The sequence below is a fragment of the Gopherus evgoodei genome, chromosome 3 (assembly GCF_007399415.2).
Source record: "Gopherus evgoodei ecotype Sinaloan lineage chromosome 3, rGopEvg1_v1.p, whole genome shotgun sequence".
NCBI lineage: Eukaryota > Metazoa > Chordata > Testudines > Testudinidae > Gopherus > Gopherus evgoodei.
In genome coordinates, this window is record NC_044324.1 from 199741461 (window position 1) to 199764364 (window position 22904).

General features: G+C 46.8%; 1 protein-coding gene across 7 annotated transcripts in view; it reads right to left on the bottom strand.

Annotated features, from left to right (window-relative positions):
- Positions 1-22904, bottom strand: part of PPP4R3B (protein phosphatase 4 regulatory subunit 3B) — a 103929-nt gene that overhangs the window by 54040 nt on the left and 26985 nt on the right. For 6 of the 7 annotated variants that reach the window (XR_003999772.1, XR_003999771.1, XM_030557804.1 and 3 more), the window contains 5 exons: positions 14859-14936; positions 13844-13960; positions 12521-12637; positions 11581-11730; positions 10038-10140 (listed from right to left, as the gene is read on the bottom strand). Coding sequence is in view for 5 of the 7 variants with exons in the window: in XM_030557804.1 (XP_030413664.1) it covers positions 10038-10140; positions 11581-11730; positions 12521-12637; positions 13844-13960; positions 14859-14936 (565 nt within the window). In the remaining 2 variants the exon portion in view is untranslated. The remainder of the gene's footprint in view (positions 1-10037; positions 10141-11580; positions 11731-12520; positions 12638-13843; positions 13961-14858; positions 14937-22904) is intronic. The other variant, XM_030557803.1, reaches the window with a different exon arrangement.

Here is a 22904-nt window from a genome sequence, read left to right on the forward strand (position 1 = left end):
GGAAAGGCCTGTGTTGGGTCATGGGTGTATGCATGCCTAAAGAACGCATGATGACTCGATTGTCCTTCAGGCTCTGCAGTCTAGGGTCGGTCTTCTCTGAGAAGAGACCTTTAGCATCGAAGGGTAAAACTTGGATGGTATACTGCAGCTCCGGTGGGAGGTTGGAAACCTGTAGCCAGGAGATGCGTCTCATGGTGACACCCGAAGCCAGGGTCCTGGCTACTGAGTTGGCAGCATCTAGTGAAGCCTGGAGGGATGTTCTGGCCACTTTTTTCCCTTCCTCCAAGAAGGCAGCCAATTCCTGGTGGGAGTCTTGGGGGGAGTAGCTCTGTGAACCTACCCACCTCCACCCAGGTGTTATAATTATAGCGACTCAGCAGGGCTTGCTGATTCACCACCAGGAGCCATAGGGCGCCTGCTGAATAAACTTTGCGGTCGAATAGGTCCATTCGCCTAGCCTCTTTTGACTTCGGGGCTGGCGCCTGTTGGCCATGGCGCTCCCTCTCATTGACGGATTGAACAACTAGTGAGCAGGGAGGAGGGTGGACATACAAATACTCGTACCCCCTAGAGGGTACCATGTATTTACGCTCGACTCCCTTAGCCGCAGGAGGGATGGAGGCTGGGGATTGCCATAAGGCGTTGGCATTGGCTTGGATGGTCCTGATAAAGGGTAGGGCCACTCTGGTGGGGGTATCTGCCGACAGAATGCTTACTACTGGGTCCTCGACCTCCGGGACCTCCTCCACCTTGAGGTTCATGTTGAGTGCTACCCTCCTGAGGAAGTCCTGACGGGCTCCGAGGTCGATTGGAGGAGGGCCCGAGGAGGATGTTCCTGCCACCGCCTCATCCGAAGAGGAAGAAGAGGAAATGCCGGGGATGGGTCCTGTGTGGCCTCCTGGTCTTGGGTTGTCTCCTGCTCCAGCAGTACCCGGAAGATCGATGGGTGAACTAGTGCTTCCTCCGTTCCGGTTGGAGGATGACGGGTAGCTTTAGCCTCTGGTGCCCAGTGGTCTGATGGAGCCGAGTGGGACAGGACTATTGGAGCGCCTTGGGCCTGGTGGTACGCCCAAGGCGTCCAAAAAGACCACTGATGTGGGCCTTGGTTCTGGGTCTGGGCTTCTTGAAAAACTCCGGCAGGCACATCAGAATCGCGGTCTTGAGCATAGTAGCTGTCCATGTGGGACGACACCGAAGTGTGTCTGGATGGCCATGGAGAAGCGGAGAAGCCCTGAGCAGAGGTTCCAGCAGACCTTATTCCACTGTGTATCAGAGACCGGTGCCGGGAAGCATATCGATACCAGGAGCAAGATCGGGACCTGTGACCAGAGTGGTGCCGGGAGGTCGACCGAGATCTTGAAGCTCGGCATCGTGATCGGCTACGGGAGACACGGTGCCTGAAGCGGTGCCGAGAGCTGGAATGGTGCCGAGAGTAGTGGGCCGGCGAATGGGATGCTGACCAGTGACACAAGTTCGACCGGTACCGAGGAGGGGAACGGTGCCGGGACTGCAATGGGCGTCGGGAGCGATAGTGATGTCTGGACCCGGAACATCTGCGGGACTGCAATTGTGAGTGGTGCCAGTCTGCTGTGCCGACAGAGGATGGTCTTATCAAGGCCGGTTTGCCTATCGATTGTATTACCTGCACCGGTGGTGCCAGGGGTGGAGGCAGCATCCACTCTGTCAAGGCAATCAGATCCCTCGCCGCTAAGAACATCTCCAGCGTGGACGGTATAGTCAGCTCTACCACGGCCCATGCCAGGGAACCAACAGGCGCTGGACTCGACGGCGCCGACATTGTTGGTGCCGCATGATCCAACTTAGATATGCTCTCTGGCTGCAGTACGGGCGGCACAGAGGTAGCAGGAGTCTTGCCTTTCTCGACCTCAGGGAGAGGGAGCAGCGTGGAGCCGACTTCGGTGCTGTCAACGGCCGGTGCCGAGAGGCTTTGACAGTACCGGCGCGGTCCGGTGCTGAGGAGGCGCTTCTGCTAGTCGACTGGCCAGCGCTCAGTGCCGAGGGTGGAGGGGTGAGAGCCGCCTCCATGAGGAGCTGTTTAAGTCTGATGTCCCGCTCCTTTTTTGTTCGTGGCTTGAAAGCCTTGCAGATGGGGCACTTAGCTGTTAGGGGCGATTCTCCAAGGCACTTCAGACAGGAGTCATGTGGATCTCCTCTCAGCATTGGCTTGTGACAGGCGAGCACAGTTTGAAACCCAGTGAGCCAGGCATGGGCCCCAGCACCAGGTGCGGGGAAGGGGCTAATCCCCGAACTCCTCTAACTATATTGGACTAACTATGCTATAAACAAATACGCTAATTATAACTATATAGAAAGGGATTATAACTATATACATGATAATGAATCAGAAAACTACGAGTAGCTAGGGAAGTGGAGGTCAGCTAAGCCGCACTCCACTGTTCCTATGACCGACACGGGCGGTAAGAAGGAACTGAAGGATGGCTGGGTCAGCAGGGGTATATATCCGGTGCCATAGTGGTGCCACTCTAGGGGGCGCCCAGCCGACCCACCGAGTGTTGCCAGGGTAAAAAAGTCTTCCGACGAACGTGCACGCAGCACACACACCTAACTGGAATGGATATGAGCAATCACTCGAAGAATTCTTTGTTATGTTTTCTAATTACAAAACCTTAAAAAAGAAAAAATACAACAACAAAAACCCAACCACACTTAACTGAGTGCTTGTTATACTTAATTGAACATTTAGGAGTAGTGTTAATCTAAATTAATATTTCTACAAAAAACCTTATAATTTAGATACATCATATAAGAATATTTATAAAATACACAGAAATAAAGAATTCCCTTTTTAATATTTGCCAACTATCTAGCTAACATTCCTCATTAGATAGACCACAGTCATTTTAAGTGAGACAGTCTCAAAACATATTCGAAAAGCAACTGTTATTCAGTTCCCCCATCTTTTAAAATGGGGATCATAAGAACTACATACCTCACAGAGGTGTTATGAGGATACATTTCTCTTTGTGAAGTACTTCAGAGACAAGTGCTGAGTATTTTTATTATTTCAGCAATATTTTATGTAGCCTGGAGAATTCAAATACTTTTTTTTTTTTTAAACCAACAGAAAAAGGAGAAAGAAGTCTCCAAATACTGTTACTTACAAAGACATTTAAAGAGAAGGTTCCTCACCTTGTGCAGTAACTGAGGTTCTTTGAGATGGCTGTCCCTGTGGGTGCTCCATTTTAGGTGACTTGGTGCCCTGCACTTCTAGTTGTGAGACTTGTGGTAGCAGTGCCCCAGTTGGCCGCTCCGAGCGGCTATCCCTGAGCACAGCCAACCACGACCCAGTTCCTTCTCTACCCCAGAAGATCGAGCCAAAACTCTGAAGAGTGGGGACGAGGGTAGCTAGTGGAGCACCCACAAGGACGACCATCTTGAAGAACCTTAATTACTGCACAAGCCTTCGCTGCTGCTTCTTCAAGGAGTGTCACAATGGGTGCTCCACTTTAGGTGACTGAAGAGCAGTGCCTCTCAGTGGAGAAGAGGGGCTTCATAGTTGATGCATATACGGTGGAGAGTATCAACAGACTAAAGAGAGCTTCTACAGTTGACTGCTGTTCCAGGGCATAATGTTTAGTGAAAGTAAGGGGCGATGCCCAGGCAGCTGCTTTACAAATACCCGTGTTGGGTACATGTTTGAGAAAGGCTATGGATGTGGACGTAGTTGTAAAGGAGTGTATGCAAAGTCCAGAAAGAGCTTGCAAACTGTCATTTTGGTAACAGTTTGATAAAACCAGAGATCGATTTAGAAAAAGTCTGCTTGGAAATGGTTTGGCCTTTTGATTGTTCTTTCACGGATACGAACAGCCTGGACAATTTTCTGAATGTTTTTGTTCTATAGAACACCAGCGTTCTGCTGACGTCTAGTGTGTGAAAGGATGCCTCCCTGTAGTTGATGTGTGGCTTGGGAAAAAATATAGGTAAATGAATGGGTTCGTTGAGATGCAAGAGGGAGGCAACCTTCGTATGAATTTAGGATGTGGATGCAGGATTACTTTGTCCTTGAGGAATGTGGTATAAAATGGGTGTGCCATTAGGGCACCCAACTCTCCCATCCTTCATGCTGATGTGATAGCTACTAAAAAGGCAACCTTCATGGAGAAGTGTAGGAACGAGCAGGTTCAAAGGGTTTGCCCAACAGGGCATGGAGAACAAGGCTGAGGTCCCACAAAGGGGGCGGGTCCCTTATTGTGGGGTAAGTGTTCTCTATACCCTGGAGAAAGCGCTTAGTCAGTGGATGGGTGTGGGGGCCATGTTGGTGCAATCAAGATGACACTGGATTTGTCTTCTCTGATCTTGTGTAGGACACGACTCAACAGAAGGATCAGGGGGGGGAAGGCATACAGGAGCGGGGGCCCCCCATTTGATGAGGACGGCGACTCAGAGTTGTGTCCCAGTCCCACTCAGGAGCAGTATTGTGGGCATTTGGCATTGTGGGTCATGGCAAAAAGGTCTATTGAGGGGAATCCCCATTGTCGGAATACAGTTTGCAGAATCTGTAAGTCTAGTTCCCACTTGTGCATCTATGAGAAGTTCCTGCTGAGGCTGTCTGCTGTGGCATTCTGGTTTCCAGGTAGATAGGATGCCGCGACGTGTATATGTTGTTGGAGATACACCACTGCCAGAGGCAGACTGCTTCTGTGCAGAGCAGGTAAGATTAGGCCCCTCTTTGGCAATTTATATAAAACATTTACCAATTTGTCCACAAGAATCTGGATATTTGTTGTGGATCAGGGGGAGAAAGTGATGGCAGGCATTTAGAACTGCTCAGAGCTCCAATAGATTTACATGGAGATTTGACTCCTCTAGGGACCATGAGCCCTGGATGATGATGTCGGCCAAGTGTGCCCCCCATCCTACCAGAGAAGCATCCGTGGTAATAGTGACTGATGGGGTTTCCCTTTGGAAGGGAACACCTGAGCAGACGTTTGCATTTTATAATAATAAAAATAATTGGAGATATACCAATCTCCTAGAATTGGAAGGGACCTTGAAAGGTCATTGAGTCCAGACCCCTGCCTTCACTAGCAGGACCAAGTACTGATTTTGCTCCAGATCCCTAAGTAGCCCCCTCAAGGACTGAACTCACAACCCTGGGTTTAGCAAGTCAATGCCCAAACCACTGAACTATCACTCCCCCCTCACAGGTCCACCATGTGAGCAAGTCTTTCACTCTGCTGGGCATTGTAAGCCGTCTGTTGATAGAGTGTCTGTGAGGAATGTCTACAGTGTTTGTAGGCATCTCATATGCAGCCTGGCATGTTTCACGACAAACGTGGTAGCCAATATGTGTCTGAGAAGTTGTAAGCATGTTCTGGTGAACATCTGAGAGCTGTGTCTTACTGTTGTGATTAGGTTTGTTAAGGCAAAAAACGTTGTTCGGGTAGCCATGCTCATGCTGTGACACGAGGTATGCCCCTATAAAGTTCAGTTGTTGGGTTGTGGTCCAGTTGTTGGGCTGGATTTCTGTAGATTGGTTTGTAACCATACGTTTGTAAATAAGGTTAGAGTGGTGTGAGTGGCGCGAACTGTCTCACCGTATGTCGGTGTTTTTAGCAGGCAGTCACCTAGACAGGGGAATATGGTCACACCGTTTGCGAATATGTGCTGCTGCAATGGCCAGTACTTTGGAAACAGCCCTTAGAGTCATAGAGAGGCCAAAGGGAAGTACCTTGTATTGGTAGTGTAGGTTGCCCAGAGTGAATTGTAGGAATCTCCTGTGCGCCAGGTGGATACTGAGGTGGAAGTAAACGTACTGTAGGGTGACGGCCAAGAACCAAATCTCCTCTCTCCAGTGCCGGAATTATGGTTGCTAGGGTTACCATACTGAAGCGCTGTGTTCTCACAAACTTCTTCATTTTGCGTAAATCCAGAATGGGCCTTCATCCACTTGTTTTCTTCGGAGTGAGAAAGTAACGTGAGTAGGACTCCCCGACACCTGTGCTGAACCGGTACTGGTTCCACAGCACCTAACTGCAGGAGACGGTGTATTTCCTGCTGTAACGGGTACTCATGAGATGGGTCCCTGAAGAGGGATGGCAAGGGGGGAGCGGGGTGGATAGGTGGAATGGAATAGCCCTTCTGTATAATTTCCAGAACCCACTTGTCTCTGGTGATGTTTCTCCACACTGGGTAAAAGGGTTTAAAGCAGTCCCCAAATGGGCTGGAAATTGGAGGTGACACTTTAACTGGAGAACATAGGGCTCGTGTCCTCGACCAACACTTCAAAACGTTTGCATAGAAGTGGATGGCTGAGATGTAGACGACTGCTCCTGCATCTGATGGCATCTCATCTGGCGCTGCTTGCTGCATTGATCATAATGTCGTTGAGACTGAGTGTTTGGCGCAGGACGGAATTGTTGGTTGTAGAATCTGGCCCGTTTCTTTTTGTTTGCAGGGATACAAATTCTGTGTGTCTCTAGTGTCACACAAGAGTCCTTCAAGGTGTGCAAGGAGAGGTCCATGTTCTCTGCAAGCAATTTTTGCCATTCAAAAGGTAAGTCCTCTACTGTCACCTGAACTTCCCTGGGGAAACCGGAGAGATGGAGCCATGAAGCTCTCTGCAAGACAACGGACATGGCAATGGAGTGGGCTGCCATGTCAGCAGAATCCAGAGAAGCCTGCAAGGCAGTTCTGGTGATGAGGAAACCTTCTGTAATATCGGCTTTGTATTGTTGCTTTTGTTAGCTGGGAGGTGCTCAATAAAAGAGAACATCTGAGAAAAAATGGTGTGCGTGTACTTGGCCAGTAATGCAGAATAGGCTATGCAGAATAATGCTATGAATAGGCTTTCCTGCCAAAGAGGTCTAGGAGTTTGCAATCTTTATCATAGGGGGTGGTTTTGGTTTGATGTTGCTTCCCCCTTTGATTAACTGCCTCTACCACCAATGAGTTTGGAGTAGGGTGGGTAAGCAAAAACTCAGCTTCTTTGGATGGCATGTAGTACTTCTTGTCAGATTGCTTACAACAGGGTGGGCAAACTCTTTGGCCCAAGTGCCACATCTGGGTATGAATGCTCATGTAATTGGAGTTGGGGGGTAGGTAGAGGTGAGGGTTCTGGCAGGGGGTGTGGGCTCTGGGATGGGGCCAGAAATGAGAAGTTCAGGGTGTTGATGGCGACTGGGCTGCAGTGGGGGGAGGGGCTCTCGCTGGGGGTGCAGGCTCTGGGGTGAGGAAGGGGTTTGAGGTGCAGAAGGGTGCTCTGGGATAGGATCAAGGGGTTCGGAGGGCTATCAGGACTGGGGCAGGGGAGGAGCTCGGGGGTGCAGGCTCTGGGTGACGCTCACCTCAAGCAGCTCCCAGAAGCAGAAGCATGCCCCCCTCTCTGGCTCCTACACAGAGGTGCGGCCAGGCAGCTCTGCGCACTGTCCTGTCCTTGCAGTTCCCATTGGCCAGAGTTTCCAGCCAATGGGAGCTGCGGGGATGGTGCTTGGGACGGGGGCAGCATACAGAGCCCCCTGGATGTCCCTACATGTAGGAGCCGGAGGGGGGACGTGTTGCTGCTTCAGGGAGCCATGTGGAGCTGTGGCATGTGCACACGGAGCAACCCCCAACCCTGCTCCCCAGCAGCAGCTCGAGGGCCGGATTAAAATCAGCTGGTGGACCGTACATGGCCCGCGGGCTGTAGTTTAACCGTCTGACAAGAAAGTGGGGCAATGGCTGGAGTCTACCACACAGCTTTTGCTGGGTCCATGATGGCAGCATTAATGGGTAGTGCTATTTTGGCTGACAGAAAAGCTCGCAATATATCTGTCAGCTTTTGTTAGTTGCTGGTAACTTAGCCAGTGAGATGTATAATGAATCAGCTACTCTTTTAAACAAATCCTGAAAGGATTTGAAGTCATCTTCTGATGTGGGGGGAGGTGGCATTATTGTTTAGTCCAGAGACCAAGTCAGGATGTGGGTAGGTGGGAGGGTATCACCCTCTGTCCTGTCTGCAGATTCGTCAGCTTCCTCCTCCAGTTCTGGGGAAGCTGGATCAGATGGTGGAGGCGACCGCTGTGTCCTCAACCTAGGTGGACTGGATGGCTGGGCGTTTTGGGCTCTGTATAATGCCCAGTGGACCCAGTATGCCCACTGAGGTGGGAAGGCCATGCGAGGGGGCACCCAAATAGAGGTTGCGAACCCATGTCTTGTGACGGAGCAGGTCCAGGTTTAGGAGAGAGCTGGTGAGGTGTGCCCACTCCTGTTTCCACTTCATCACTGGAAAGAGAAAGGGCCAAGCCAGCGGGTGTACTGATAAAGCTTGGCCCTCACCTGGCTGGGGTGTCATCCGTGCCAAAGAGTAAAGTTCCCAGTGTGGAAGCAATGAGTAGGTCCACATGGCTGACAAAGTGTGCCAGCAGTGCAGGCAAACTCAGGCAGGGAACCAGACATGTCATATTGTATTGGTGCAGCAGGTGGTGCCATAGTGCTGCTATGTGCCTGAAGTTTCTGTTCCCTGAATTCCAAGCTATGAGAGTGAGACTGCATATGGTCTTTTGCTCCTCGGGACATACCTGTACTGGATAGTCCCAGTGCCTCGCAGTCCAGTGCCCTGGGTGCTGTTGGTACCGGGGCAGTTTTGGCAGTCGGGAATTGCTTTTTTAGAGGCGAATCCCGATATGGCGAGGAGTGAGACTGCTTTTTTGTGACTTTGATAGGACCAGGGTCCTTAATAGCCATTTTTTGCATATCTGAGGCAGCTGCAGCTGAGGTTTGGCAAGGTGGTATCCTGGACTCGGGGTCAGAGGCAGGTCAGAGGGATTGCTCCATCATTAAGTTTTAATTGGAGATCCCTCGCCTTTCTTGTCCACGCTGTGAGCTTCTTGCAGTGGGGACACATATTACCCAACGGATACACTGCGAGTGGTTGTCTGTAACTGGTATCGAGAGTCTCAGGTCAGACAGCACTTGAAACCTGGAGAGCCAACCAAGCATGTCTGAGAAGCTAGCTGAATGAAGAATGGCAATAGTCCGGGTCTAGTGTCTCTTCAATGGCTGCCCGCCTGAGGCAGGGAAAAAAACGGAATTATTACTTTTTTTAAACATGAAAAAGAAAGAAGAATGAATGGAGAGAAAATTAGGAAAACTAACATACAAAAGGGCAGAGATTAAATGAATACAAGAGTAGATAAAGGGCACTGCTGTCATTCCGACTGAAACCAAGGGCGGTAGAGAAGGGACTGTGTGGCTGAACTCATGGGGGGGCGGTGCAAGACAGTTGCCACCCATGCACGGCTATCAGAAGTCTCCGACTAGAAGCCAAGACACCTAAAGTGGAACATCCACAGGGACACTCCTTGAAGAACAACTGTGACTTTCAGCATTTCTGTATCACTGGAAATTTAGAAGCAACACTAATCTCTGGAATTAGTACCCTGCAGACAGCCAAACCCCAGGATTGTGTTTTCTTTGGTAAGTGACAAACCAATTTGTAAATGCTCTGAGACACTTATGAAGTTGAACACATTTGCTGCTACACATCAACATTTCTAAAAGTTACTAAGAAAAACTGTCTGCTGCTACCAACAGAAGTTGTGATTGCAGTTTTACATCAGCAGACAACAAAGGTACCAAATATACACACTTCTAAAAGTTTCGATGTTGAGAGTAACCATGGATATGCAGTTTGAGCAGAAATTATATAGCAATACTTTAGCCTTTAATAAAGATTGACAAGTTAATAAATTATTAATATTTCAGACTTGGAGGGTACTACATTTCCATGATTCTGCTTATTTTTCTATGACCAAGTAAGCACAGTCCAGGATCCCAAGACTGTGGAGCACAAAAGGCAACTTACCACCACGCATAGCAGTAACTCAACAAACACTTTTTGAGGAATCCCTGGACTAGTAATATTTTTGTATATCTGCTTATTCTTATCTGAGGGGCAACAATAGCCTCCAGCAAGCACATTTTGTTCTCACACTACAAATCAGTGACATCATCTGACTAGATGACTAGTTGGTAAACATGGCAAGATAAAAAGTCAATCCAACATTTAATCCTACCTTTTTCACATTTGTCTTCTGAAGTATTAGCCAAGAGTGGTGCAGTGAGAACATGCATACAATGGTTGTAGAAGAAATTGAGAAATTCACTTTTCTCTGTTTTCTGAAACAAACATTTATGTATTAAACGCTGGTGTGAATTTAGTGCCTCTGCTAGTGAGGGCTAATAGCACTTAGGTAAAATACAGAACAAGCAAGACATAAGCTACCTCACATAGCCTTGATAATACCTTTTAATACCCATTTGCAACACGTCAGGTGTTCTCTAGAGTAGAATGTACCCATCACACCCAAAGATGTAGAGCAGAGTGGGAGGGACTAGGATGAGAACCTTATGTAACTTGTGATTAAAGCAAAAGCATGAACTCAAATCTCTTCAGTGGAGAAAGACAAATGAACTGACAGGAATACATCACACAGTGCCTTTAGCCAACAATTTAAAAAGGAAAAAAAGTGACAGTAATTTTGCATATATTGCCTGAAGCTTCTGTATATATTTAAAAAAAAAAAACGCGAGAGGGACCACTCTCCTCATCAGTTCTCTACAGTGCACACAACATTTAAGGATTGCTGTATGTACATAAGGTTACTAGATTTTACTTTAAGTACTTCTTTTGGTGACTAGAATTCCAAACCATCTAAAACAGGCATATCATACTTCATATACTATAGCTTAAATTCTTTTTTCTAAGAAAAAAATAACAGCTATTCACCATAACATAGCAAAGTCCAATTTAAATCAAATCCCAGACACCTAAACTTTATTGAACATTTTAATCCAAAGGCAATGTTTGGATTCAATGCAATGTAAATTAAATGGAATTCTCAGAACTCTGGGCAAAGTTTTAAAGCAAATTACAAGAAGTCCTGGATTTTTGTTCATTTGTGACAATACACTTCTACCTCGATATAACGTGACCCAATATAACACGAATTCGGATATAATGCGGTAAAGCAGTGCTCCAGGAGGGCAGGGCTGAGCACTCTTGTGGATCAAAGCAAATTAGATATAACATGGTTTCACCTATAATGCGGTAAGATTTTTTGGCTCCTGAAGACAGTGTTATATCAAGGTAGAGGTATATAAACAGAATCATATGTATGGCCAAGTACTCTATCAGGAGAAAGTACATTCTGTAATATGGGAATGGCTCTATCAAGTTGGATCTGCATTATGCTATAGGAATTAAACATTGTTTTAGCTACATGCAGACACATTGGACTCTTTTTTCAATGTTTTTATGTGGTCCACTCAGCCAATTGGAGCTAAGACTAGTCTAATACCCATGTGTTTGGGGAGAAGACTGCCAATTTTAAGAACTTCTTAGACAATGCCATGTTTCTTAACATTAATTAGAGACAGTAAATACAGATCAGTGCCTTTCATTAGCAATAATTTTACTGAAATTTTGCAGCTGACAAAAAACATCAGGCAAACAGGACAATGCCAAAATGCTTTTTCTTCCTACTATCCTCCAACCAAAGACAACAGAAAGAGTTAAGATGACTTTTTAAAAGTGCATAGACAGTAAAGTTTCATTACCCCTTTGCATTTTCTTACATTAGCTGTGGCCAGCATATTCTCTGGATCAATCAGAGTACGTAAGAGCCCCATTAATTGAACAGCCCCACCAAGCTCAGGATCAGTATCGCAGATCATTTGTTCAATAACTACATTGATGAGGAGGATATCCTGCAACAAAGCAAATCAATTACATATAAAATTTTTTAATAGTACAAATACTACTAGATTTTTTTTTAAAAAATACAAATTGATTTTTATTTGGTCTCTAGCTGTTACCACTGAAAGTTCACATGTGAAAAAAAATAACTGAAAGCCAACGCAAAACCTGAGTTTCAAATATTAAAACAGTAAAGTGGAATGGAAAAAATAAAATTACTGGAAAATGAGCCTACATGCAAAAAATCTATGTCTTTAAAAATCAGGTGCACTTTTCTCCCTCAAGGTGTCACTCCAAGATAGTGCCTTAACTATAAATTTCCATACTTTAACCTGTTTGTATTTCTTTTACATTTAATGTTAAGTCTTAACCCTCCTGAGTTTGTAATGCTTGTTTTTGGGAGAACTATAACATCCCTCTAATGTTTCATATTCTATGTAACCGTATGTACTCTCAACCTTAACTCCATCATAATGTTGTTTTTGTCTAGTAATATGATACCGAGTACCCTGGATTTCACCTGGCAATTGATGGGAACCCATTCTATAATGAGCAAAATACAGGTTTTATGTGCTCACATCTTCCCACACCCCCACCCCAATCAGAATGCTGTTCCCTGTCTTTTTCCTACATTTCCTACACTCTTACAAAAAGAGAGTAATATTTAAGAAAATTTATATTTAGACTGAAAAGATCTCAATTCTGCAAAAAACACAGAGTACTGTCTTTACAAGTATAATCAGCACATACACAAGCTTCAGTATGTAAATTATTAGACAGTCCTGTAATATTCTTACTTACATCATCACTCTGTTGGGCTTCTTGCATTACAAATTCTCGAACCATGGATGGACTAAATTCTACTAGATAAGAAAATATATCTGTAGCAGCTGATCTAACTTGCAAGTCATCCATACCCTAATAAAAGTAAACTCAGTTTATTACAGATGAACCATTTCAGGTACAGTAGCACAGGACAATGATAAAACTAACATGTGATTGCAAGGTCATATTATACATTAAGCAAGTCCAACGGTCCCAATATAAAATTGGAAGAGAAGAGAACTTTCCACACTATCCAGAAAGAGCATAAAGATTTGTGTGAATTTGATGGCCATAATTTTGGCAGCAAGTAGTTAAAGTCCACATAACAGTACTTATGCCAATATTCTATATTTATTACCACAGATGAGTTACCACAAAAGGGCCAGTAAAAAGGTTTACAAATGTATCCCAATCACGTACAACTGTTTTACACTTACTGTTTAATCATCTACAGCATAAATACGTTTCGTCGGGGAACGTTTTTCTTTTTCTTTTTTCTGGTAATTGGTCCTGGGCTCAAGTCAAAAAGATTCAGATCTAGAAATATTTGTACTGATCTACAAAGGCACATTACAGCCTTGAAAGATCATGAGATTTTTAGGACTTCAATATTGTGTTAGTCTGATGTTCTCGTGTCCACTTAATTTGTGATGTGTTTATAGTAGCTAATGTCTACTGATCTGCTAAAGTGAGAGACTAACACTCTATAGCATTTGAAAGTTGGGATCCAGAATTTTTACATGGTACAAAGCATTGTATTTAAGGTAGAGTGGTAACTGCTAAATCACATCAGAATTGAAATGAAGGAAAAATTGGAACACAGTATTTATGCTCTAACATCTCAATCTGTCATGATTAAAAATGCTTCATACCAGTAAAAAGATGGAATTCGCAGCTTTCCAAAAGGAATATAAATCATTTGTTTCTAGTCACAGAACTGTCACTAATATCTTATATATTGTGGTATTGGTTCAGGACTGAGCATACCAGATTTTAGTCAAGAGATCAAGAACTAAATGTAATTTTTAATTCTGCACTCATATTATCAAAACCAGAGACCTTCTCCACCACGCAAGTTTAAATATATTTTTTAAACTTATGACCAAAATTTTCAAAAGTAGTCTGATTTTGGGTGCTCCACTTGAGACACCTTGATTTTCAGAAGTGCAAAGCTCCAGCTGAAGTCAAAGGGGCTGCAAGTGCTCAATATGTGTGAAAAAAATCAGCCCAGAATGTCAAAACAGATATCAGAATTCGGTGCCCTTTCAAAAAGAATTTGGCTGCAGGTGATTCACTTACCATTACAATTTCAAGAGCAGGAAGAATTCCCAACTTTGCCAAAGTTTTGAAAAATGCATCTCTGTTTTGAGGTTGTAATGTCTGAGAAAATGCACAGAACTCCTTGAAAAAGTTAACCTATAACATTTGAAAGAAACATGAACAAATAAAACATTTGTGTAATTCATAGTACATCAAAGAAAAATAGTGAACTATATTGGACAAAAACACTTGAGAAACCTGTCATTATACTTAGGTAATAATGGTAAAAGGCAGCTAGGAAAAAAACTGACTTATCCAACTTGAATCTCAAATTTTGTTATGACAAAGAGAAGAAAAACCCTCCTGAAAAAATTAAAAAGTGAATACCTAGTTATCTTACTGAATACATGAATTTAAATTGTTCTCTGGCATATCCACTGTTTAAATACAACTATTTTTCTCCAATCTGTTCTTTTCTCTAATACCGTAGTTCATTCTAGTGAGAGGTAAACAGGTTCAGGGAGAAATGCTGGCTATGCAACATATTGTAGAGAATCAGGGCGGCAGCTATAAATACAAAAATTAGGGACTCCAGACATCATCCATCCTTCAGTTACAAATAAGTCGAAGATTCTTAAGTACAAATCAGCAGGCAGTCCCAGTAGCCTGTAAATCATTCATAAATTTGTTCACAGTGACTTTTCAGCAATCTCAGCTGAGACTTCTGACAATAGGCCTTTGGTGAAGGATGCATTGATACAGCCAGAATTGTGAAACTCAGCAGTACTGCGTAGGATAAACAATATTACAACTACATAATGGTGAAGAAAAATTTTAAGTGTCTACATTCTAATGTCCTAGTTGATACTGTCAACAGTAAAATAAAGAAAACCTCAGTTTACTCTTTACTAGAGTTTGAAAAGTCAATCAAGAATTTGTTGCTTCATTTTAGAAATACCTTTTTGCAGTCATTAATAAGTAACTGAAGGGAAGGTTCGCAGTACAAATTTAATGTTTAAGTCTCTTAAGTTTCACATGCAAAGCAAGGACTCACCAATTCACGTCTTTTGTCATCATCTGTAGCTTCATCTGTTAATTGTGCAAAAACTTCAGACAGAAACTTCTCGTCTTCCTGCACAACACATTATATAACAATTACTATTGCCTTATAATAGTCAAAACTAAAAAGGCATTCTATTATACAGTGCCCAAGACAAGAGTTATATATAGGCATAAAATAAAATTTTCCACTTAGCTATGTGCTTGTGCTTTAGAATCTAGCATAGAATCTTTGCTGGTCTTGCTAGCTAAGTTACAGGTAATGTACTTTGACATTTTCATCATAAATAAGGAAATTAAGCATGCAGATTTGAAAGTGTGCGTTCCAATGGATTTTACTGTAGTAAAGAATTATTTGATATGAAATTGAGAAATGCCTTATATTAAACTTATAGTATTTCACAGAAAGAGACGGTTACTCACCTTCGTAACTGTTGTTCTTCGAGATGTGTTGCTCATATCCATTCCAGTCAGGTGTGTGCGCGCCGCGTGCATGTTCATCGGAAAACTTTTTACCCTAGCAACACTTGGTGGGTCGGCTGGGCGCCTCCTGGAGTGGCGCCGCTATGGCACCAGATATATACCCCAGCTGACCCAGCCACCCTTCAGTTCCTTCTTGCTGGCTACTCCGACAGTGGGGAAGGAGGGTGGGTTTGGAATGGGTATGAGCAACACATCTCAAAGAACAACAGTTACAAAGGTGAGTAACCGTCTTTTCTTCTTCGAGTGATTGCTCATGTCCATTCCAATTAGGTGATTCCCAAGCCTTACCTAGGCGGTGGGGTCGGAGTGAGATATGACAGAGAGCAAAACCGCTGAGCCAAAGGCTGCATCATCTCTAGACTGTTGGACCAGAGCATAGTGCGAAGCAAAGGTGTGGACCGATGACCAGGTAGCTGCGCGACATATATCCTGGATTGGTACATGGGCCAGGAAGCCGGCTGATGAAGCCTAAGCTCTGGTAGAATGTGCAGTGAGATGGCCCGAGGGAACATGAGACAGGTCATAGCATGTGCGGATGCACGCCATCACCCAAGAGGAGACCCTCTGGGAGGAAACAGGTAGGCCTTTCATCCGGTCAGCCACAGCAATGAAGAGTTGGGGCTTTTTCCAGAAGGGCTTTGTCCAATCGATATAAAAAGCGAGCACCCTACGGACATCTAAGGAGTGTAACTGCTGTTCCCGCCAAGATGAGTGAGGCTTCGGGAAGAAGACTGGAAGGAAGACGTCCTGATTGGTATGGAAGGTTGACACCACCTTAGGGAGGAACGCCGGATGCGGTCACAACTGAACCTTGTCCTTGTGAAAGACAGTATACGGTGGGTCCATCGTTAGCGCTTGGAGACTCGTCTGGCCAATGTAATGACTACTAAGAAAACTGTCTTCCAGGACAGGTACAGCAGCGAGCAAGTTGCCAAAGGTTCGAATGGTGGAAGCATAAGCCTGCTTAGGACTAGATTGAGGTCCCAGGTAGGGGCAGGGCGGCGTACTTGGGGGTAGAGGTGCTCCAAGCCCTTGAGAAATCTAGTAACTAAAAGATGAGAAAACACGGAGTGTCCACTCTCCCCTGGATGGAATGTGGAGATGGCCGTCAAGTGCACCCTCAGAGATGATATCGCCAGGCCCTGCTGCTTAAGGGACCAGAGGCAGTCCAAGATAGTGGGGATCGAGACCCGAGAGGGAGTAGTAGTCTGCGTTTCACACCAGCAGGAGAAACGTTTCCACTTGGCCAGATATGTTGACCGAGTGGAAGGCTTTCTGCTACTCAAGAGTATATGTTGTACCGGAGTGGAGTAGCGTAACTCTGACCTGTTTAGCCACGCAGGAGCCACGCCGTGAGGTGGAAGGCCTGCAGGTCCGGGTGGCAAAGATTGTCGTGGTCCTGCGTTATGAGGTCCAGCTGGAGAGGCAGGGTAATTGGGCTGGCTATGGACAGGTTGAGCAGTATGGTGTACCAGTGCAGTCTGGGCCATGCTGGCGCGATCATGATTAGGTGCGCTCTGTTCCTGTGGAGTTTTAGCAGGACCCTGCGAACCAGCGGGAACAGAGGGAAGGCATAGAGCAGCCAGTGCTTCCACGACATGAGGAATGCGTCCAAGATTGATCCCGGTGAAAGACCCTGGAAGGAGCAGAACGCTTGGCATTTCCTGTCCGTGCGAGAGGCGAACAGGTCTATGTGAGGAAAGCCCCACTTCTGGAAGAACGAATGAATAACATCTGGTCTTATCAACCATTCGTGGCAGAGGAAAGATCTGCTCAGCTGATCCACTAGAGTGTTCCGAAACCCTGGGAGAAAGGACGCTACCAGGTCTAACGAGTGGGCTATGCAGAAGTCCCAGAGTCGGATGGTCTCTTGACAGAGGGGGGAAGATCGAGTCCCTCCCTGTTTGTTGATATAATACATAGCCGTTGTGTTGTCTGCAAACACTGAGACACAACGGCCGTGTAGATGCTGCTGGAATGTCTGGCACGCCAGGCGGACAGCTCTCAGCTCTCTGACATTTATGTGAAGCATCAGCTCCTGTGGTGACTAAAGGCCCTGGGTACGGTGTCCGAGGTGAGTCCCCCATCAGAGAGATGATGCGTCCGTCGTCAGGGACGGTGAGGTTTGTGGCAGATGGAACGGTAACCCTGCACATACCAGGGAGGGTGTTAGCCACCAGTCGAGGGAGCGTAGGGTGGTCGGGGGAATGGTGACTATTGTGTCTATCGGGTCCCTGCCCGGATGGTAGACCAAGTTGAGCCACGTTTGGAGGGGTCGGAGACGGAGCGTGGCATATTTGGTCACATAAGTACAGGCAGCCATGTGACCTAGGAGACCGAGACAGGTGCGAGCCGAGGTCGTCGGGAAGTTCTGCAGACCTCAAATGATCGTTGCCATTGCCTGGAATCGCGGCTGGGGTAGACAGGCCTTGGCTAGATTGGAGTCCAGGGTAGCTCCTATGAAGTCTAGCCTGTGTGTAGGGACCAGTGTGGATTTCTCTACATTGAGCATCAGGCCTAAGCGTGTGAATAGGTCCCTGACAATGTCTATATACTGTCTGACCTGTGTCTCGGAGGTCCCTCTCATGAGCCAGTCATCCAGATACGGGAATACGTGTATCCGACGTTGGCGGAGGTGTGCGGCGACTACGGCCATGCACTTTGTAAACATCCTTAGGGCCGTGGAGAGGCCAAAGGGGAGGACCGTGAACTGGAAGTGCTGGTGGTTGGCTACAAAGCGAAGGTACCTCCTCCTGTGTGGATGAAAAATGGCGATGTGAAAGTACGCATCCCTCATATCGAGGGCAGCATACCAGTCTCCAGGATCCAAGGACGAGATAATGGTCCCTAGGGAGACCATGCGGAACTTCAACTTTATCATAAACTTGTTGAGGCCTCGCAGGTCTAGGATGGGCCTGAGGCCTCCTTTCGACTTGGGGATCAGAAAGTACCGGGAGTAAAACCCTTTGCCCTTCTCGTTTTGCGGCACCTCTTCTATTGCTCCTATGGCGAGGAGCGTCTGCACCTCTTGTAGAAGGAACTGCTCGTGAGAGGGGTCCCTGAAGAGGGACCGCGTGGGAGGATGGGAAGGCGGGGATGAAACAAATTGGAGGTGGTATCCTTGTTTCACAGTGCGTAGGACCCATAGGTCTGAGGTCAATTGGGACCAAACCAAGAGGAAGTAGGAGAGGCGGCTGGAGAAGGCAGAAAAAGGATCCTGTCCTGAAACTGGTACGCCATCCTCGGGCATCCCTTCAAAAGGTAGACTTAGGCCCCGCTGGTGGTTTTGAGGAACCATGGTTTTGGGTGCCTTGGAGTCCAGACTGGCTTCTACGGCCACCCCGCCCGCGCCATCTGCGAAAGTCTTGCCTGTGTCTGGGCACAAAGTACGAGCGGTGAGTCTGGGGATGGAAAGGTCTGCGTTGGGTCACAGGTGTATGCATGCCCAAGGAGCGCATGATGACCCTGATGTCTTTCAAGCTTTGTAGCCTGGGTCAGTCTTCTCCGAGAACAGATCCTTACCATCGAAGGGTAAGTCCTGGATGGTATATTGTAATTCAGGCAGTAGGTTGGACTCCTGTAGCCATGAGATGCGTCTCATGGCGATACCGGAGGCCAGAGTTCTGGCTGCCGAGTCAGCCGCATCTAGAGAAGCCTGGAGGGAGTTTCTGGCCACCTTTTTCCCCTCCTCTAGGAACGCAGCGAATTCCTGTCGGGAGTCCGGGAGGAGTAGCTCTGTATATCTACCCACTTCTGCCCAGGCGTTGTAGCTATAACAGCTCAGTAGAGCCTGCTGATTTGCCACCCGGAGCTGTAGGGCGCCTGCTGAATACACCTTGCGGCTGAGTTGGTCCATTTGCCTAGCCTCCTTTGACTTTGGGGCTGGCGTCTGTTGGCCATGGCACTCCCTCTCATTGACCGATTGGACAACCAGTGAGGAGGGTGGACATATAGATACTTGTACCCCCAAGAGGGTACCATGTATTTGTGCTCAACCCTCTTTGCCGTAGGGGGGATGGAGGCTGGGGACTGCCATAAGGTGTCTGCATTAGCCTGGATGGTCCTGATAAAGGGCAAAGGCAGCCTAGTGGGGGCATCTTCCGACAGGATGCTCACTGCAGGGTCCTCGACCTCCGGGACCTCCTCCACCTGGAGGTTCATGTTGAGCGTCACTCTCCTGAGGAGGTCCTGATGGGCTCTTAATTCTATTGGAGGCAGCCCCAAGGAGGAAGTCCCTGCCACTGCCTCATCTGGAGAGGAAGAAGATGAAACACCGGGGACGAGCGGGTCCTGTATGGCCTCTTGCTCCTGCACTGGTTCCTGCTCCAGTGGCACCAGGGAATCCCGTGGGTGGACTAGTGGCTCCTCTGTCCCGGGTGGAAGAGGACGACTAACTGTGGCCTCTGGTGCTCAGTGTTCTGATGAAGCGGAGCGGGCCGGAACTAGCGGAGCACCTTGGGCCTGGTGGTACGCCCAAGGTGTCCAAAAGGACCACTGGTGAGGTCCTGCGTCCTGAGACCGGGCTTCTTGAAACACTCCGGTGGGCACATCGGAATCGCGGTCTTGGCCATAGTAGCTGTTCGCGTGGGAGGACACTGACGTATGCCTGGATGGCCATGGAGGAGTGGAGAAGCCTTGTGCAGATGTTCCAACGGACCTGGCTCCCCTCGGTATCGTGGACTGGTGCCAGGATGCATATCGGTACTGGGATCGAGAGCAGGACCTGCGACCAGATCGGTGCCGAGAAGTCGAACGAGATCTCGAATCCCGGCATCATGAATGGCTTTGGGAGGCACGGTGCCAAGAACTGGAGTGGTGCCGTGGGTAATGAGCCGGTGAACGAGAGTCCAAACAGTGCCGTGAAGTAGAACGGTGCCGGGACTGCGAACGGCGTCGAGAGCGGGAGCGCCGTCTGGATCTGGAGCGTCTGCGGGACCGCGATCGTGAGCGGTGCCAGTCAGCTGTGCCAACAGAGGGTGGTCTAATCAAGGTCAGTTTGCCTATGGATTGGATTATCCTCACCGGCGGTGCCGGGGGTAGAGGCAGTGCCGAGTCTGTCAGGGCGATCAGGTCCCTCGCCGCTGAGAACGCCTCTGGTGTGGACGGCATGGTGAGCTCTACCACGGCACGCGCCGGGGAGCTAACAGGCGCCGGACTCGACGGCCCTTGTGGGACCGGAATCGACGGTGCCGATTTAGTCGGTGCCGAGGCGGGCGTCGGTGCCGGGCGATCCGACTTAGGCGTACTCTCTGGCTGTGGTGCGGTCGGTGCCGAAGCAGTAGGAGTCTTGGCCTTCCTCAACCTCGGGGAGAGGGAGCGTCGTTGAACCGACTTCGGTCCCGGTGACGTCCGGTGCCGTGAGTCATTAGGCGTATCGGTGCAGTCCGGTGCCACGGAGGCGCTTCTGCTCACTGACTGACCAGTGCTCGGTGCTGAAAGTGGAGGGGTGAGGGTCGCCTCCATGAGGAGCTGCTTAAGCCTGATGTCCCGCTCCTTTTTTGTTCTTGGCTTGAAAGCCTTGCAAATGGGGCACTTAGCTGTCAAGTGCGATTCCCTGAGGCACTTCAAACAGGAGTCGTGCGAATCTCCTGTCGGCATCGGCTTATGGCAGGCCGAGCATGGTTTGAAACCCGGTGAGCCGGGCATTGGCTCCGCCACCAGGTGCGGGGAAGGGGCTACTCCCTGAACCCCGCTAACTATTACTAAGCTAACTATGCTAGTAAAGAAAAACGTATAACTATATAAAAGGATTATAACTATATACACAATAACGAATGAGAACTATGAGTAGCTAGGGAAGTGGAGGTCAGTTAAGACACGCTCCACTGTTCCAACGACCGACATGGGCGGTAAGAAAGAACTGAAGGGTGGCTGGGTCGGCAGGGGTATATATCCGGTGCCATAGCAGCACCACTCCAGGGGGCGCCCAGCCGACCCAATGTTGCTAGGGTAAAAAGTCTTACGACAAAAGTGCACACGGCGCGCGCACACCTAACTGGGATGGACGTGAGCAATCACTCGAAGAAGAGCTACACAGGTCAAAATTTTGCCCTCAAATAAATATACTTGTAAAACGCCTACTGATTTAAGTGAGAACAAAATTTAGAGCTAATGTTTTAGCCTAGTAAAAGCATACCTTTATTCAGTACAGTAAAAACATCTGAAGTTCTAATGCCAAGCTTTTTTAATCCTGTTGTTTTATAGAGTAAGACCGGCCTAGAAAATCAAAACCATCTCTTAACATGTTACTGCAGAAAATAGAGGATACCAAGCTTGCTTCCTGAATTGTCAACCTTACATAAATACCATCTTCCTTATTCCACACTCTATCCTTCACCTCTCTTCCTAATGCTATTTTCATGGCTCATGCCTCCCAACCCATCCGCAAATATTCCATTATACTGGTATAACCATGTTCACACAAATAGAGTTTTGCCAGCCATTTGGTCTGCTTTTTCTCCTTTTATATTGAAGAGTTTTGTTTTTTTTTAAAAAGCACTTTAATTAAAAAAACCCTCTAGGATTATGCCATGGCTTAATCCCCAAAGAGTAGAGAAAAGCAGTGTGAACAGTACCTTGCCTCAATTGTTCGGCCATTCCCCACTCTCCCTCTACACACTGTTCTCTGTATTTTTTGGTATGAGAAACAAGTCCTGAGGAATCATGATACCACTGTGTCACTTCGGTTTAAAAGTACTAACCGAGGGCTTTAGATATACAGTGACAACATCAAAGCGTTTACAGAAGTTATAAACCAGAACACTGATTTAAATATAAAAGCACTTTACTATGTACCAACCTGTAAAAAGCAGCATCTTTCCAAGAAACATTTACACAATATGAAATATACACTTGTATTTAACTGTGCTACTAATTTAATAACTTGCTCGATGTACTGATCTGAAAGTTTACTTACTGGTAATTACCCGCTTAAGAGAAAGATTATTAAAAAAAGAACAACATTTTCTAATGACAGTAATTAAATAGTCTAACTGTAGTCCTAAGAAATTTCATTTAAAAATTATTACAAAAAGCCTGTGAAATTCCATACGGCACACAGGTACTCTGCCTAAGATCATCTCTACATTACAGATAATATAGTGGCATAGCTACAACATCACGGCTATACTATCATAAACCCACTGAGTGGATGCAGACTACAACTATAATATGGGTTTTTCCATTACTGTAAGAATGCTAGGTTGATAAGAGGTATTCTACTCCAGGAGTTAGGCTGGCCTAGCTACGGTGCTATTTTTTCACACCTCAGAGCCACAGCTATGTCATCCTAAATGTTAAGTGTAAACTGGCCTGATGCCAGCCTGCTTTTTGGAAACCTATGAAGACACCTGAAAAAAAGTTTAAATGTCTTCCCAATATAACAGGCACTATGGGCAAAATTCAGAGGAAAAGCGTACCTTAGGCTTTTTTAAAATTGGAAAGGGTCTGCTGGCATAGCTATTCTGGCAAACCTCCTCCTCCAGCTTATACCCACAGGCAGAAGAGTGTTTTGGGTTTTTTGGTTTTTTTTTTTTACTGGCATAGCTTATATCAGTTC